The sequence below is a fragment of the Gambusia affinis genome, linkage group LG13, assembly GCF_019740435.1.
Source record: "Gambusia affinis linkage group LG13, SWU_Gaff_1.0, whole genome shotgun sequence".
NCBI classification, from domain to species: domain Eukaryota; kingdom Metazoa; phylum Chordata; class Actinopteri; order Cyprinodontiformes; family Poeciliidae; genus Gambusia; species Gambusia affinis.
This window is the reverse complement of record NC_057880.1, coordinates 10,071,411-10,088,132: the sequence shown is the minus strand read 5'-3', so window position 1 is coordinate 10,088,132 and position 16,722 is coordinate 10,071,411. Positions and strand designations below refer to the sequence as shown.

Below are 16,722 nucleotides of genomic sequence, written 5' to 3'. Positions count from 1 at the left end.
TCTGGTCTCTTAACAGACCCTTGTGTCTTCCATGCAGCGCTGCGTTGATGTTTTGAGTTTCTGAGTCATGGGGAAAGTAAAAGAATTGTCAAGTCATCTGTGGGGTGGAAAATAGCAGTACTGCATAACTGAAAAGATATTGGGAAAAAAATGTCCAAGGAACTGAGAATACCAGTCATTAGTGTTCGAACTAAAGGTAGAAAATGAGGGATTCTGTTGAAACCAAAGCACGATCAGGCAGATGAACAAATATTTCAGCAACAAAATGCCCAAAAAAAAAAAAGTTTGGTATGCAAAAAACCCCTCACAAATAACTTGGGCTGATATACAAGACTGCAAAATAAAAGTTGTGTGACTGTTTCAAGATGCACAATAAGAATGTCTTTGAAGAACAATGGGCTGCATGGTCGAGTCACCAGAAGAAAGACATTACCACAAAAATGCCACACAGTATCCCACTTACAATACGTCAGGCAGTACAGAGACAAGTGTCACTATTTCTGGAATAAAGTTATTTGGATTGGTGACACCAAAATGTTGAACAAGAAATCTGGTGGTCCACAGTTCTCTTCCTGATATCTTGTCTCATTTATTTATATTTTTTTCCATGATTCCACTCAAAGATTCGGTGTGTTTGAGGTTCCGTCGTAAAAACCACCCAGATGTAAATAAACTCAGATAACGAAAAAACCCATCAGAAGCTTACAAAGCAATGGAAGAGCAGCGGAACAAAGTGACCTGATCTGTCTTGTCACATAATCTTTGTGTTTGTGTGTAATGTCTGCACATGCCAGGTGAGGGAAAAGAATTTGGCAGGGACAGTTTGATACATTGGTCAATGTTCTGCTGGGATTCCTGAGAAACCTTGCAATTCTGGCATGCATGTGGGTGTTACATTGACCTGAACCACATTTCTAAGCAGTAGACGCTGGGCTGAATTTTATCAACAGTTCAAACTGTGTCACTGGAGAGAGTTTTGTTAAGTCTTTATTCGCTTGGTGACAATACACACACACACACACACACGCACACACACACACACACACATACATACAAAATATTTTCTGCCATTTGTCATCAAGCAATTCTTACATTGACACAGGCAGAAATAATTACTGTACACTGATCAAAGGTATGTTCCCTTTTGATAGACTTAGTTTTCTCCATAAACATAGGTAAATGATTAGATCTCTTAACAGATGTATTTTGTCTGGGACCTTGAAACTCAAGTTTGTATTATAGCACTAACATAAGAATAAAGAATATTGAATTTTTAGGCGTAAGCAAGAACATTTATATCTTATATTTTACAAACGGAAAGAACTGAAGGCTCTTCTACTTTGTCTAAAATGTCTCAGCAAAATGTACCATTCACTATGCAGTACTGGAGACATCCTGATGGGGTCGCTATGTCGGCACGCCGGGGCAAGGTCACATCGTGTACAGTTCTGCCGTACTCGCCCCTCACGCTTTCTGCTGGAGCAGCCTCTTCCCTTCCTTCCCTCTCTACTTACTGCCGCACAGCCATGGCGGACAGCGCGAGCGAGAGCGACACCGACGGAGCGGGGAGCAGCTCGGCCACCCCGATGTCATCCTCCGCTTCAAATTCTGGGAAACCAAGTATAGTCATTTCACAGTTTCGCCTGGAGGAACTGACGAACCGTCTTGCATCGTTGCAGCAAGAGAACAAAGTTCTGAAAATTGAGCTTGAGACGTTTAAACTAAAGTGCAAAGCCCTGCAGGAGGAGAATCGGGACCTCCGCAAAGCTAGCGTAACCATTGTGAGTAACGTTAGCCAGCTAACTAGCTACACGCTGTTCTCATTCAACCACTTATGTTGCATTTGTCAGTAAGTTAGCTGCGGCTGGTGGTATTTATTTAGTGGGGGCTGGTCCTTGCTAACAAATTCGGGGCGTTATGTGGTGATATTGCTAAAAAATGAACACAACTCTTGGATGTTTTGCTAGCTTTGCTAATAGTTAGCTTGTTGCTAAGTAAGCCAGCGGGGTAGCGTTTGCCAGGTGGTTGGGCAATGACTGGCAGCTACTTTGCTTTGTTGTGCTTTGGCTTGCTAAAAAGCTCCAGGAGTAACATGTGCACCACACATTGGTGGTCTGTTAGCTGATTACGCACAATACTGTCCCTACGTTATAACCAAGAAGGATACAGTAACTGAGTTAATAAATAGCCGTGTAGCAATGTTGGCACATGCTGACGCCTGACGCGTATGTCTTCATGCTGGGTTAATCAGCCAAGCTTCGTAGATATGTGAAAGCGATCTGTCGGACGGGTGGGGGATATTTAGGCCAAACTTTACGACGTAGCGACATGCCACGCCATTAACATGGACAGGTCGACCTCCCTGCTCACCACTTAACAATTTCGGGAGTTGTGCGTAGCTATTACACGGGGCGACTCGGTCGTATTGAAAAGTTGACACATTGTTTCTGCTTGATGAACCCAGTTTAGCCATGAGGACATTGAAGAAGAGATGGGAAATGAGACTGGCAAGGACAGACATATCATCACTCTGTAATGCTAGCTGCCGTGACTGTCCCAAAACACTTCTCCTTTGCCCTCCCTGCTGCAGTCTTCCTTTCATTAAAAAGTCGACCTCTACTCAATACCTCTTGACTCCTTTGAGAAAAGTATGCTTCCTCAATGACTTACAGACTTCCCTGCTGCCAGATTTGGTGGAGCATCTGTCTATTTTTTTTTTACAGACAGGTCTAATTAATTTTTACACATACAGTTTTAAGGCAAAATGGATTATTAAAATGTTAATATTTTTGATTGATTGGAGACTTTCCTGACCGATACAGAATTTTCTTTTAGTTTTAGCACTGACCTTCCAATTTTTGTTTAATTTTTTATTTTTTCTTTATAGGGACTAAGACACACAAAATAAGTAGTTCTTTCTTTAGAGGTGGTTTTGAATCAAACAGAAAACAAAGAAATTACAAGACTACTTCCATTTAAACAGTAACGTGTAGGTTGATGTGTTTATAGTCCAAGAATGGTGGGAGTTGCTTGTCTTGATGCATTTGCTAAATAGAGAGTGTTGTTTTATTATTTGACCTGCTAACCCAAAAGCAAAAAGAGGGGTGTATCATATGTTTTCTTATGCTACTCGTGTTTTGACAGAGCTTATGTAAAATCTCCCGATTGATTGAAATGTTTACATGTTTCCTGCTCAAAATTCAATCTTGTGCCTTAAAGGATTTTGGTTAGCATAGCATTATAAATATCTGAAAGTAAGCTATCTGCTTCAAATGCAGATGTTGTCAGCAGAAGCAAGGTGTGAGTTTGTTGTGTAGAAAAGTGAACCGTGTATGAAACCGGTCACGTCACACTCAGGGCTTCAGCATACAAAGAAACAAAACAAAAAAAACAACACATTTTTACCTACCTCTTTTATTTTGAAGTGTGAAAAGCCCTTTGACAGCACATAGGATATGAATTTGTTTAAATGTGTGAAACCCTTAGCTATCCCATGATTTACTGAGGATTGTGTTCATCAAATTTCTTAGCACATTATCCACTTTGCAGGAGTCTTAGCTTCCCGCATATGCTGTACTCATTGCTTTTTGCTGCTCCAATTTAATCAGGATAAAGATGAAAACATTATCCCATGCCAGGTTGCTAGAGTCTGTTTAACTGACATTTCCTTTGGCACTGTCCCCATTTGTTTTATGTTGCACAGCAAGCAAGAGCCGAGCAGGAGGAAGAGTTTATCAGCAACACTTTGTTCAAGAAGATCCAAGCTCTCCAGAAGGAGAAGGAGACCTTGGCAGTCAACTATGAAAAGGAGGAAGAATTTCTGACGAATGAACTGTCGAGGAAACTTATGCAAGTGAGTGATCGGATCAAGAGAGGTGGGGATCGGCTTTGGAGAATTGCCAAACCTTCAGAGTTTTGACCAGTTTATGTTGAGTGATCATTAGTGGATGATTTAAGCAGATTTTCAAGGTAATCTTAGAGGCTTTCTACATCATCATGTTTTTGACAACTCTTTTTGTCATCCATCAGATCTTTTTGGTGCTAGAAATTACACCTCAGTTGGCCGTATTGCCTCAAAAGTGAACTTATTTGGTGCTCTGTTTCAACCAACGTTATGTAAAAGTGGGTCAAGGAAAATGTTCCTTCACCAAATATTGTGTATTTACAGGTAAAGGTATAACATCCTACTAATATTTGTGTATAAGTCAGGATGCATTTCTGGTGCAGAAGCAGTTTCCAGGAACAAGAATAAATTTTTTGTATGCAGTGTTGGTCAGGTGGATCTCCTGGATTTTCTCCGGAGTTTCATAAAGGGAGATTTCTTACCTGTGAAATATTTCCAGTGTTTGATTTTACTCGTGTCCCAGATGAAACCTGTTGAGCGTTCATATTTTCTCATAAATCTACATTTTATATTTATTTGCAAACATCATATTCAAACCCAGCCATGTTTCTGTGAGCTGACTTTTAAATGCATTCATAAAGTCAGACACACTTACTGGAAATCTGAATTAAATGAAGTGTAGACTTCTGCTTCAGTGTTTGTGGAAGGTAACCATTGTTAAATATTCACAAGTTATGGCTGTAGAGCTCTGGGTGGTAATCTTGAATAATCTGTGTCTTCTTATATAAGAAAGTTCTGACAATATTCATTGAGCTACTACTACTACAGGCTATTAGTACTCAACAGTGCCGCCTGGGGTCCTTGGGACCTTTGCCTCATATCTCCCCCTGACCCCTCACCCCTTTCTCTCTCTGCCCAGTTCTTGCCTGTTTGCTGCAAATTAAGGCAGCAAAATCTTCGAACAAATCAGCTACTTTTACACCTTTATCTGGAGATTAGAATGACTTTAATTATAAGGTACTTGCCATGACAGAATAATAAGTTACATATTGCTAATAATCACAACTTATTAGTGACCAGATCAAAAGTTAAAGTAGGTATTGCTTACATATGCTATTTTAACATCTTACAGTTGCCCTAATTTCAAACCAGACTTTAAAACGTTGATATTCTGTACATTTTAAAAACTTGCATTTGAAGAATTTCAGACTCAGTGGATGGAAACATTTTAATTCTCAGTCCCAGTAGTGACATTGTTTCTGATTTTGTTTTCTCTGCTTCAGGAGCAAAAAAAAAACAAAAACCGATTGGATATGATGGCTCTGGAACGTTTAGCTGAAATGAAACCAAACAAGCAAATGTCCAGAATAAAATGTAGGAGATAAAAAAAAAAATAATAATACAGTTTAAAGTCTTAACCTGGTTGGACAGCAGACCATCTCCAAGTTTGAATTTAAGTGTGTGTTGAGAAACTCACTATAGAAACAGCTAATTGTGTTTGGTTGTAACGGGGTTAATAAAATGTCCTTTGAAGAATGAGAACAGAGAAACCTGTAGCTGCAGACTACAGTAGGAGGGAGGATGCATTGCTGAAGCCAAAATAGTCTGCAAGTTGATTAAAAATGACTGCTCTGGGTTTGCCGCAATTTACTGAATGTCTCTATTCACATGAACATTGTGGACTGAGAACTAATTGTGTGTGAATTTAGCTTACTGGTAACAGTCACAATGTAGGAAACATTTCCACTAATGAGCAGGTATCAAAATAAAAATGCTTCCCCCCCCATCTTTCCAGTATTTCACATCAAGTGAATTTAAATTCTTTTTCCATATTGGTTAGTGAGTTATGTAATTCATAACAGAGATGCTCTGATCTGCTCTGTTCGGCCGCACCCTGGTTTTGTTTTTAGTTCACGAGCCCAAAGTTCTGTGGTTACCATGTAATTTTTTCCTGTCTGTCTCTCCGGGAAGTTCGTCCCCAAATTCAATACAATATTTAGTTTTTCCTCCAGGTATGTAAGCCAAATTTATAAATCTTTATTCAGGCTGCTGCTCTAGCTCATATTTTGTCTTTTGTTTTTGTACATTGCATGCATTTTGTTCATCCCCCTTTTTCCTTTGTCTGCCTTTCTGTTATAGCTCCAGCATGAGAAGGCGGAGCTGGAGCAGCACTTGGAGCAGGAGCAGGAGTTCCAGGTCAACAAGTTGATGAAAAAGATTAAGAAAATGGAGAATGAAACCATCTCGAAGCAGCTAACCCTGGAACAGGTAGGCTTATTCTTGAAGACAAATGTGTCTATTAGCCCCCTATCAGCTCAGCTACAGTTTTAATGTCTACATCTTTTCCCTGTTCTTCTTTGCATGTTTTTATTTGTGGCAGCAGCAGGCTCTCCCAGCTGGGAATGAACTTTACTGCAACAGTCTGTTTTTTGTTTTGTTTTGTTTTAATTAACCATCTTTATTTACAGAAAAAAAAACTTCGAGATTAATGTATAATACCTCCATGGATTATGATCTACAGAATCTCTCAGCATTATTTTAGAATATGGCTGCAAGAAGAAAAATATGCTTTAGCTCTCAGTACAAGGACTTTCCCTGCTATTCTCTGTGTTGTCATGAAGCTGCCTGCTGCCCTCATCACTGCCTGTATAACAGGAGAACCTTCACCATGTATTTCAGTTCCTACAATGTGACCATATTGCATCAGTGGACATTTTTTGAGAGAGTATATGATTTTTATTGTCAGATTGTGAAATTTACACACATTCAAGATTACAGTTTAGGAAAACCCAGATGAGAATATGCAGCAGTTAAAAAAGCTTGTCAGAGAAGAGGAAGCCGTTACTCCTACAGGAACATAAACAGCCAGATTAGTTTGTAAATTGCCTCAACGACACAGACCTTCATTTTGGAGACATGGGCTCTGATGAGACTAAAATTTTAATTTGTAGTATTTGAAGGGCATGGCCAGTGACAATAAGCATACCTGGATTCATCTGAATATATGGGGAAAACACATTCTCAGTGTTTTTGTCAATTAATCAGCAGCCTGAGAGCCAGGTGACATGTTTGTTGTGCACTGCACTGTTGATTCGGCTTGCTTTATTCTCTGAGGACGTGCTGACAGATCTGTCAGGTTTCGTCCACACAAAAAATAAAATGCCCGTTTTTGCATTTACCAATGTGAGGTAAATACTTCCCAGTCCTGAAACCTGAAGTTGGTTTCTATTTTCATGAATTTTGCTGTGAATGCTCCAATCAAACCAGCAGGCTATCGTATTCCTCTTGTCTTCGATTTCTTGATGCAGATCAGTCTCCTCTTCCTCCTCCTCGGGGAATAATGTGCCAGAGCTTTTCTTTTACAGACTGACAGGTACACACTGCAGCCAAACAAAAAAAAACACAGTCCATCCCTTCAGTCTTGCAGCAATTGGCATCACCAACAGTAGATTTGATTTGAGGTTTCAACTCTCGACTCCCCACCCCAAAGGTGTGTGTATGGCTTCTTATGTGCCAAGAGTCTGAACATGGACATTTATAGCGCTGGGTAATTTTTTGGCATGTTTGTGCTCTTAAATGTGTGACGGGCCAAAATACGGTGGTTCTTTATGGAACAGTTTTATCAGGATGTAGTTCTTGGGTTTGAGTTACAGATTTCTTTTGTGTGGTCGCTTCACAACATCAGAGGTTTTTTTGTCTCTGAATGCCATTTCTTTGCCTTTTCTGTTTCTCAGTTGAGGAGGGAGAAGATTGACCTCGAGAACACATTAGAGCAAGAACAGGAAGCCCTCGTCAACAGGCTGTGGAAGCGCATGGATAAACTGGAGGCAGAGAAAAGGTAGAAAACTGCAGCGTCTCGGCAGCTTTGTGTAAACAGAATTGTTCAAAGATGAGCGTTTTATTGTCATGTGAGGAATGGTTCTAATTTATGAAGCCAAGGCTGGAGCTCATTTTACCTGACATGTTTTTTCCATACACAGGAGATTTCCTTATTGGAACTTTTTGTTCTCCGCACTTCAGAACCGTGTGTCTCCTAAAAAAAAATGTGAATATGGTTATTATCTAGATTAGGTTTATTGTGTGATTAAAATACTGTTTATATTTGTTCATTTTAATTTTACAGCAAATGGAACTTTAGTTTATTTAGAGGCAAAATCCACACTCTGTCGATTATTTAGATTGCAAAATATAACATTAAAAATTTGTGTTAATGTTATATTAACTAAACATTAACTGTTTTTATTGGTACAAATGTAATTTTAAATTTATTTTAAATTTGCAAGCCCATTTTTGTCCCTGAAAGTAGGTTCATTAATGCCAACGGGCAGAGTTGCACTAATTACAATCACAATTTCTGTAACAAATTATTTTGAAAGTCTTAAAACAAAAGAACAAATATTTTTAGGCAATTTATGATCAGAGATCAATAGAGAGCACATTTGTGTAAAATCCTTTTCTATTCATATGTTCTGTAAAAGTTGCTTACGCTAAATGTTTTATTTTATTCTTATTAAAGCATCTATGGCATCTATGATTCTAAATTAACATTGCATCTTTCTTCTAAACTAGAATTCTTCAAGAAAAGTTGGACCAGCCCGTATCGGCTCCTCCATCTCCCAGAGACGTTTCCATGGAAATAGACTCACCGGAGAACATGATGCGGCATATCCGCTTCCTGAAGAACGAGGTGGAGAGACTCAAGAAAAGCCTGCGCACCACAGAGCTGCAGCGTAAGTTTTCGTTCTGCCCTGTTTTATCTGGTATCACAAAGACCATTGAGAACAATCTGTCTTCTTTCATGGCATTAGGTTTGTTTCAGCTTCATGACCTCGATCTTCTCTGGATGCAATAAACCAATGTTGTGACTGAAAGTCTATAAAACTGACCTAATCATTTTTTAAAATAGGTTTATCTCCGGTCTTTATTTTAAAAAGGTAACCAGTGTTTTGTCTTCACTTTATTATTATAGCCTTATTAAAAAGCACACATTTCAAAATGCTGATGTCACTATGAAAACAGTTCAAATAAATAAAGTAAACAAAAAGTGGTTTATGAAGACTCGTAATCGAAGGTGTTTGCTTTGGGGAGGGATCTCTCTCTGTAGAGATTTTTTTTAAACAAAGATGAAAAAGTTGCAAAGATGTTTTTATCTGTACTGTTTTCATATCCCACAGTCAGCATTTTTGCTTTCCCAACTCTAGCTGTTGGCCAACTTTTACAAAAGTCCCACGGTAAGTGAGGAAGTTTGAATCACCAGAGATTGCTGCGAGTGATTTGGAAATTGTTTCATGGCCGGGTGACAACAAAGCTGATGCAGTGATTGTGACAGCTGATCGACTTATGGATCTACATCATCTGTAAACGTTTTGAATGGAAATATTTAACTTAGAGATTTGTTTTCAGTGGACCCCAGTTAAGGTTTTATGATATATTATAGTATAAAGTACTGGAATCTCTTCTGTACTGTTACAGGGGATAGTTTGAATGATAATCTGTTCAAGGTTATCCTTGTCTTTAATGGTATTGTATAATGTATGCTTCTGCAGCCATACAGTCAATAAAGGACGGATTGGCCATTTTAAAAAAATGCACCAATCAGAATTATATGGTCTTTTTTTTTAACTCTAGTTTTTTGTTTCACAAGCAGATACTGTTTTATTTCATTTATTTATTTATTTATTTTTACAGAGATAAATGCTCCATAAAATAGTTGTGGGTCATTTTTTTTTACACAGGAAGCAGAGGCAACATCATGCCACATGTGTGAGAAAAATCACTGTAGAAATGCTGAACTCTGTTAAGCATCAGTAAAACAGACTGGATGCAAAGCAAGGTAGACTTTGGATTTTATCTTTCTGCTTTTCTACCTCTAGGGGGAGATGTAATGCTAAATATTTAAAACAAACTTGGTGAAAGACATTCACAACAAGACTGCCATGTCATTCCTCTTTGCTTGTGTTATCCAAGACTGGCATTGACCCGCTTTGTAGGGAAAACAAAAACATTGTAATCCACAAACTGGGTTATTTTGTGAGATTACTGGAACACAATGTGCCATTGTTCGGGTATCTCTGTTTTTGTGTGCTACTGGTTCGACTAGCTGAATATTGCTTCAGGTGTTCTTTATTTTACCACCCTGTATTATATCTGTGAAAAAAAATCTCTTGTTTTTTTTTTTTTTTTTTTTTTTTGTCTGTCTAGACACAGAGAAGCGTGCGCAGTACATAGAGGAGGAGCGGCAGATGCGGGAAGAGAACATTCGATTGCAGAGAAAGCTTCAGAGGGAAATGGAGCGCAGGGAGGCGCTGTGCCGGCAGCTGTCAGAGAGCGAGTCCAGTCTGGAGATGGATGATGAGAGGTAAAAGGTGCAATATGCCACAGTAAAGGTTGCCGCTTGGGTCAGAGTAATTCTGACTTCTACTGGTGTTCAAAATTATATCCACCAGTTAGTTCAGTAGATAAGTCAGAGTCCTGACCAAAGTTTTGAAAGCATTTAACTTGTTGGCGTTTAGTTTGAACATTGTAAATTAAACAACGGGTCATTAAACCTGCTAGTTTGAAGAGATTGAAAACCAAAACAAAGATGAATAACAATGCAAGACTCCTGTTCAGATTACAACTTGGCACCAAACACTTGAATTTGGCTTCCTCTCTTTTTAAGGTGGAACCTGTACAGTAACTTGCAGAAGACCAAACCTCTGTCTTGTTACAGTTTGAGGCTGAAACGTTCTGAGTATTTTAACAAGATTTCATGTGATTAACACAAAATAGTGCATAATTGTAAAGTGGGAGGAAAACATGCAACGCTTTTCATAAATACAATCATGAAATCTCTGACATGAAAATTCTTTTAACTAGGTAGATTGAATGTGAGGAGTAGTCATTCACTTTTTTCGTGATTAATTATGTTGAAGCCTCAGAGGCGACCATGAACTCAGTGGCCACTTAGCCAGAGCGCCAGTGTTTGTTTTTCTGAGATAAAACCACACAGGAGGTGAGCCATTGATAATTGACTCCAACAAAAGGCCTTTATGTAAGAAGTTGAGGGTATTTATATTTTTGCAAGGTGCTGCATCTCATTTTGTGTTTTAGTGGAGTTTCTTGTCTTCAAGCAAAGCGAGAACAAGACAAAATGCTGGCCACATCAAAGCTTTGCATTTCTCAAGCAGCTCTTCTTAATTGATGATGCTTCTTACCTCTGACAGACAGTCTTGTAAATAAAACACACAGGTTGTACCCACACTATAAAAACACAACATCTTACCAAGTATTTTGGTCAACTTACTAGAGTAAATTTACTTGTACACCTGAAATAAGACAAAACTAATTTATATCTTGGGAGCAAGATATAGCAGCTTGTTTGTCTGTGAAACATGCCCATGAAGAAAGAAGTTCTTTCTTTCACTTGTAAGAAAGCATTAAGCTGATGTAAGTCCAAAAAAAAAAATCTGCCAATGAAACTATTTTGGTGAAATTTTATTTGAGGGGTTGTGTATAAGACTGACATTACATTGTCATAAACATTACACAACTGTCATGAACACAAAGGAGTCTTCATCAATGGTTGACTGTTGTCATAAAGTGTCAATTGGTAAATAATGACATGCATTTTTAATGCAAATTCAAATTTGCATTAAAAATGCACTAAAGGTGTCAACTTTGCATTAATTGGTAAATAACACTTTTAAAGCAAAGTTGCATTAAAACTCGCTTTAAAAGTCAATTAATTGTCAACTTAATTATATATTTATATGCAATTATAAATATATAAATAATTATATATTTATATGCAAATATAATTATATATGCAGGGTATAGAATTGTTCTCCTATACCCTGCAGAACAATTCCTTGTAAGTTTGTTTTTGTCCTATTTCAAGTGCATGTAGATATTTGCAGTAGGAGCTGAAACAAAATACTTGGAGTCCAGGTGATTTTCTGCTTTGTTTATAAGTCTACATTGTTTGCTTTATCAAACTGATTGGGACATTAAGGGATTGTTAGCTGTTAGCATGCTAATACAATGACCACAAACTGTGCAGAACTTCTTTACACACAAAAAAAAAAACATTTACTGGTTCATTGACAAAAGTACTACAACATCTAGAACCGTGTTGCCTGCCATTTGTGCAGCTACTGCAGAGTTAAAAATAACACCAAACAATACAATATTAGATTTTCCTGGCTTCAGGGGTCTGCTGGGTGTTTCAGTTTTAGGGCGCGGCACATCTTTGACACCACAGGGTGTGGAGTATACACATGATACTGACTGAAAGTAAGTCAAATCATTCTAGGTCATGGGCTGTCGATTTTATGAGCTGTAACATAAGATAGCAAAAACCCAGTCACATCGTTCTGTATTATTAAGGATTCATCCAAATGGACAGACTTAGACTGGATTTATATTGAAAAATCAATAGGAACCTGTTTGCTTATTGTAGCTTAGCAATATTACACCCATATCACAATGAACATCTATGATCACATCTACAATCTGTCTTGCTTCAGACTGACTTGAATGTGATCTTCCTGTTTACCTGTCATACCACTAATCTAACTCCAGTTTCTCCATTTTTGACTTTCTGCATTTATAACTGCCAGTTTATGCATTTATATGTCTTTTCGCAGGTTATCATAAGGTTGTCTGATTTTTCTCAGGTACTTTAATGAGATGTCTGCACAAGGCCTGCGAGCGAGGACCGTGTCCAGCCCCATCCCCTACACTCCTTCCCCCAGCTCCAGTCGACCCATATCACCTGGTGAGGACAAAACATCAATAAAAAGCACCTTTGATGTCAATTAATGTGACTTTTATCTTTGATCCAAGTTTTATCTTTGTGACAAAGATAGTATGGTTATTGTTCTGTGTCTAACCTGGTGCAAATATTCATAAACAAGGTATTATAAAATCCTAATCCCAAATCCTATCTGATCTTCATCTGATTGAAGATACGTCCTCAAGGGCTTTTGAACTAGAAGCCCTATTTTTAATTTTATATCTTTAATATCTTTACTGACATACAGTACTGAACATGGTTTGAGTATAGTTTGATCTAAGGAAAGCTATATTTACTAGTGAAAGTTGCCATAAAACCAAAACAGGTTGAACACACGACCAATGATTGAAAGATTTGACAGGGGTTGGCAACCATCTCTGTTTGATGCTGCTTACTACAGTTTGACCAACTTTGACGTCTTTGTAGCAAACACACTCCACAAAATGTGAAATAAAGCAAGAATATCGAATTAAATAATTTAAACACATGCAGCTATTCACGTCCAAATCTCCGGTTTAAATATCGCTCCCGATGGGTGATTACTCTAAATTTCACTCCACCTTCTCTTCCAGGGCTCTCGTATGGGACTCACACAGTCGGCTTCACCCCTCCAGCGACGCTGTCCAGAGCTGCCATTTCCCACTACAACACCCCCGCCCTGCACATCCACGGAAGCTCCTCTCATGCCGTAACAGTAAGTAACATCCACAAGTTATTGTCCTCAACTCTTTAAAATATTGGTGGCGCTCTGAGGAGAGTGTTGACCTCCAGTCTTAAAGGGCGAGTGTGCTTTGTATGTTTCTGCTCTAACACAGCGGATTCAAAAGGTTGAATGATCTCCTCAACATGTCATCAAGTTTTACAGCAGCCTGCTAATGGCTCATTCATTGATTCGAGTTTGTTGCGGTACTAAAGCAAACATGACATCAGTCCTTAAATACAGACTTTGTTTTACTCTGGTTTACAGTTTACAGATGTGGATAATAAAATAGAAAGCGACGGTAAACAAAAATCAGCATGTACACTTTTTAGATCATAAAAATATCCCATGACAGCAGGTTTAAAATAGTACTTTTATGTACATTCAGTTAAGATATGTTTAGATGGCAAAATATAAATTGTAGTTTCTTAACAGCCAGTTATTTAAATAGGTTTAAATTAGGGCTGCAACAATTGCAGTTTTCAGGCCGATTGTCGATTACCGATCTTTCAGAAAGCCTGACCTGCCAATTCATATTTTGGCCAATACCAGTATTTTTTGTCTGAAATTTTCCTCAATATATAGTAGCAAGAAAGTTGCTGAATTGGCAATAGTGGGGGAACTATTGTTAACTGTAAATGTTCAGACATTACCCAAACCATCATTCGTTTTACTTCACGAATTCATTTATTTTCTGGGAAGACAAAAAAAAAGATGCCAGATTCCATATAATTTAGGTAACTTTGAAAAGAAATTGACTAATGATATTTTGTATATTCTTCCATTTATTTCTTATTTAAAACATTTTATATTGTCCTTTTTGAGATTTTCTTTAAATGCAAAGAAATTACAGATTGTAATTTTGTCATTAGCAACTGTCTCTGGCCTAATTTCCGTCTTTGACTATAAGATTGACTCTGTTGAGCGCTAATGTGCTCTTAGGGTTTATGTGTCTGTTTGAGTACGGAAGTATCTCTTCGAGGATTTGAGTAATTGATGTGAACCACCACCACCTCCAAAAGCTCAGCCAGGGAGCATAATTGGCACCTTTCAGATACAAAGCAACTGTCTGTAAAAACCACGTTAAATAAAAGGCTTCTGGTACTGAAATATTCTTGATTTTTGAACAAAGGATGTCACAGACTTCAGTAGATTGTTTTAATGCTTGTTGAATCATATTACTAGTAGCAAGACCTCAAGCTATATAACTTTTATTTGGAACAATGGCTGTAAAGGTATTTTCTGCCTCTTGGCTGTAATTTACAGGCAGGAGGTTTTCACATGCAGATGTTTGGAATAGTCATAATTGCAGCCTCAGTTCAGACATAAAGTAGCACCACCCTGTCAGGAACACACCACTTCCCATATAGTTCTGCAGTTATTTCAAACTAAAACCTGGCAGAGAAAACTCTTGGTTTTGGTTCTAATATGGCTGCACTCTGCCGCTGGGTCTCGACTGCATGTTCATGTTTTCAACAAGTTGATAGCAAAATGTGCGTACCATGTTTACATAACTGTTTATGACTCAGTTGATGTTTTAATGAGCTGGTTACACATCCTGCATGCCTCCATGGTTCTTTCTCTTGTCTGTTTGTACAAACATAACTCATATTTATTTCCTCTTTCTTTCTCAGAGGCCCTCCCCAAGAAGAAGCACCAGTCCCGACAAATTCAAACGTCCAACGCCTCCGCCCTCTCCCAACACGCACTCAGGGGCCCAGCAGGCTCAGCCGCCACTCCCCCCACCAGCCCAGCCCATGGTCCAGTCCATGTCCTCCCCAGCAGCCATGTCACAGCATGCAGCGACAGCACCACCGCAACAGCCTCCCTCCCAGCCTTAACGCCGCACACACACACGCGCGTGCACGCACACACACACACACGAAGTCTCTTTGTTTCTGCGCATGACTGCGCATTGAATGCCACGATGCTACCGCTGCAACTTCCATCATTACCAGCTCTGGAAGTGAAGTTTCTTACTCTTAACAAAAGTCCACAAGACGCAGCTTCTGATGTTTCGGAGGGAAAAGGAAACAAGAAGGCAAACTTGGCCTCAGTGACGGCAGCAGCCTGCCAAACCCACATGTGGCGTTATTTAGCTACTCTCAAGAGGAGTGGATGGATTTCAGAATGAAAGCTTCTGGGATTTGTAGGATAATTGTTCCACCCTCTGTCTCGTACCTGTTATGTTCTTTGTTTGGGACTCTAGCTGGTTGGAGTTGTTGTGGCGCTTCTAAGATAGCACAAACGGCACAGTTAGTGTGTTTCATGGTGGTGTTTTATTATAGGTTGGATGTTTGGATCAGTGGATGTACAGCTAGAGAACTGGATGGATTGATAGATGGTTATTTTTTTTCATGCCTATAATACGACATAGCAGTAATTTCCTGCACTCCAGTTCTCCCCTGTTGTCTTCTAAGCCGTGTCATCATGACTCCAAGTTAATTGTGGCTTTGATTAGGTCCTCATAAAGTGTCGTGGAAGGATGTTCTCCGTTAACAGGGCATTGGATCAAAACAGAACCTGCAATGCAGTTATTTTAGTTCCCGAAAGCCTTGAGTTTAAAACGAAAGTTTAAAAAGAAAAGAAAGAAAAAAAAAAAAAAGCATCCATGAAGATGGACACTGGTACATAAACCAGAGATAAATGTCACCAAATATAGTCCAAGGTGTTAAAGCTTAGTCATGTACTCAGTCTTCTCTCTGATCTCTCTATCTGGTGTATTTCTGAAAGCTTCTATCATCCTAATGGATATTTCTCATCAGAAAAAAAAAAAAAAGCATAAATCTCTTTACACTAAATATACATACTGCTAAAGCATTCTGACTGAATGGTACTGTTGACTAAATTTCTATGTATGATTAAAGCTCTTGACATGACGACACCTGCTTTGTCAGTTTTATGGGTAATTGTTTCTCGTTTGTAATCCTGTGAGGGTATCAAAAGCAACCCGCTTACAGCCTTCTGTTATGAGTTTTCCTAGGCAAAAATCCATTGATTTTTTTTTTTTTATGCACATATTTATCAGATCACTGTGTATTTAGCCTGCCTGTAATGTTTCTTTGTGGAAGTTATATTTTACATTCTAACAGTAATTGATGGAGAATGTTTGTGCCTTAAATAAATCTGCACCATCTAAAAGCCCAATGTGATGCTGTACAAAGACAATGCTTCTGATGAGGGGATTCTTAGTAAATGTCCAGCGCTGTACAACAGGTGAGTCCGTTTTAGACCCTAGTGCCGTTATGGTTCGGTAACATTAAAACAGCTTTTACTTTTCAAGTTGTGTGTAAATTTCTAATTTTGTTCATTGAAGTCTTGCTGGTCTGACGGGATTCCTGCAGGGTCTTAAAAAGTCCTCAGTTCAAAAGGCTCCAAACATCTCTGATGCATCCAGATGTT

The 16,722-nt window shown here is 38.6% G+C and overlaps 1 protein-coding gene across 1 annotated transcript; it reads left to right on the top strand.

The window, feature by feature from the left end:
* The first annotated feature begins 1,381 nt into the window (after positions 1–1,381).
* Positions 1,382–16,199, top strand: LOC122842129 (coiled-coil domain-containing protein 6-like). The gene is made up of 9 exons (XM_044135727.1): positions 1,382–1,781; positions 3,704–3,853; positions 5,984–6,112; positions 7,579–7,682; positions 8,414–8,574; positions 10,046–10,202; positions 12,502–12,602; positions 13,193–13,314; positions 14,955–16,199. The coding sequence occupies exons 1-9, from the start codon at positions 1,410–1,412 to the stop codon at positions 15,159–15,161; spliced, it is 1,503 nt and encodes a 500-aa protein (XP_043991662.1). The 5' UTR covers positions 1,382–1,409; the 3' UTR covers positions 15,162–16,199.
* The last annotated feature ends 523 nt before the right edge of the window (positions 16,200–16,722 follow it).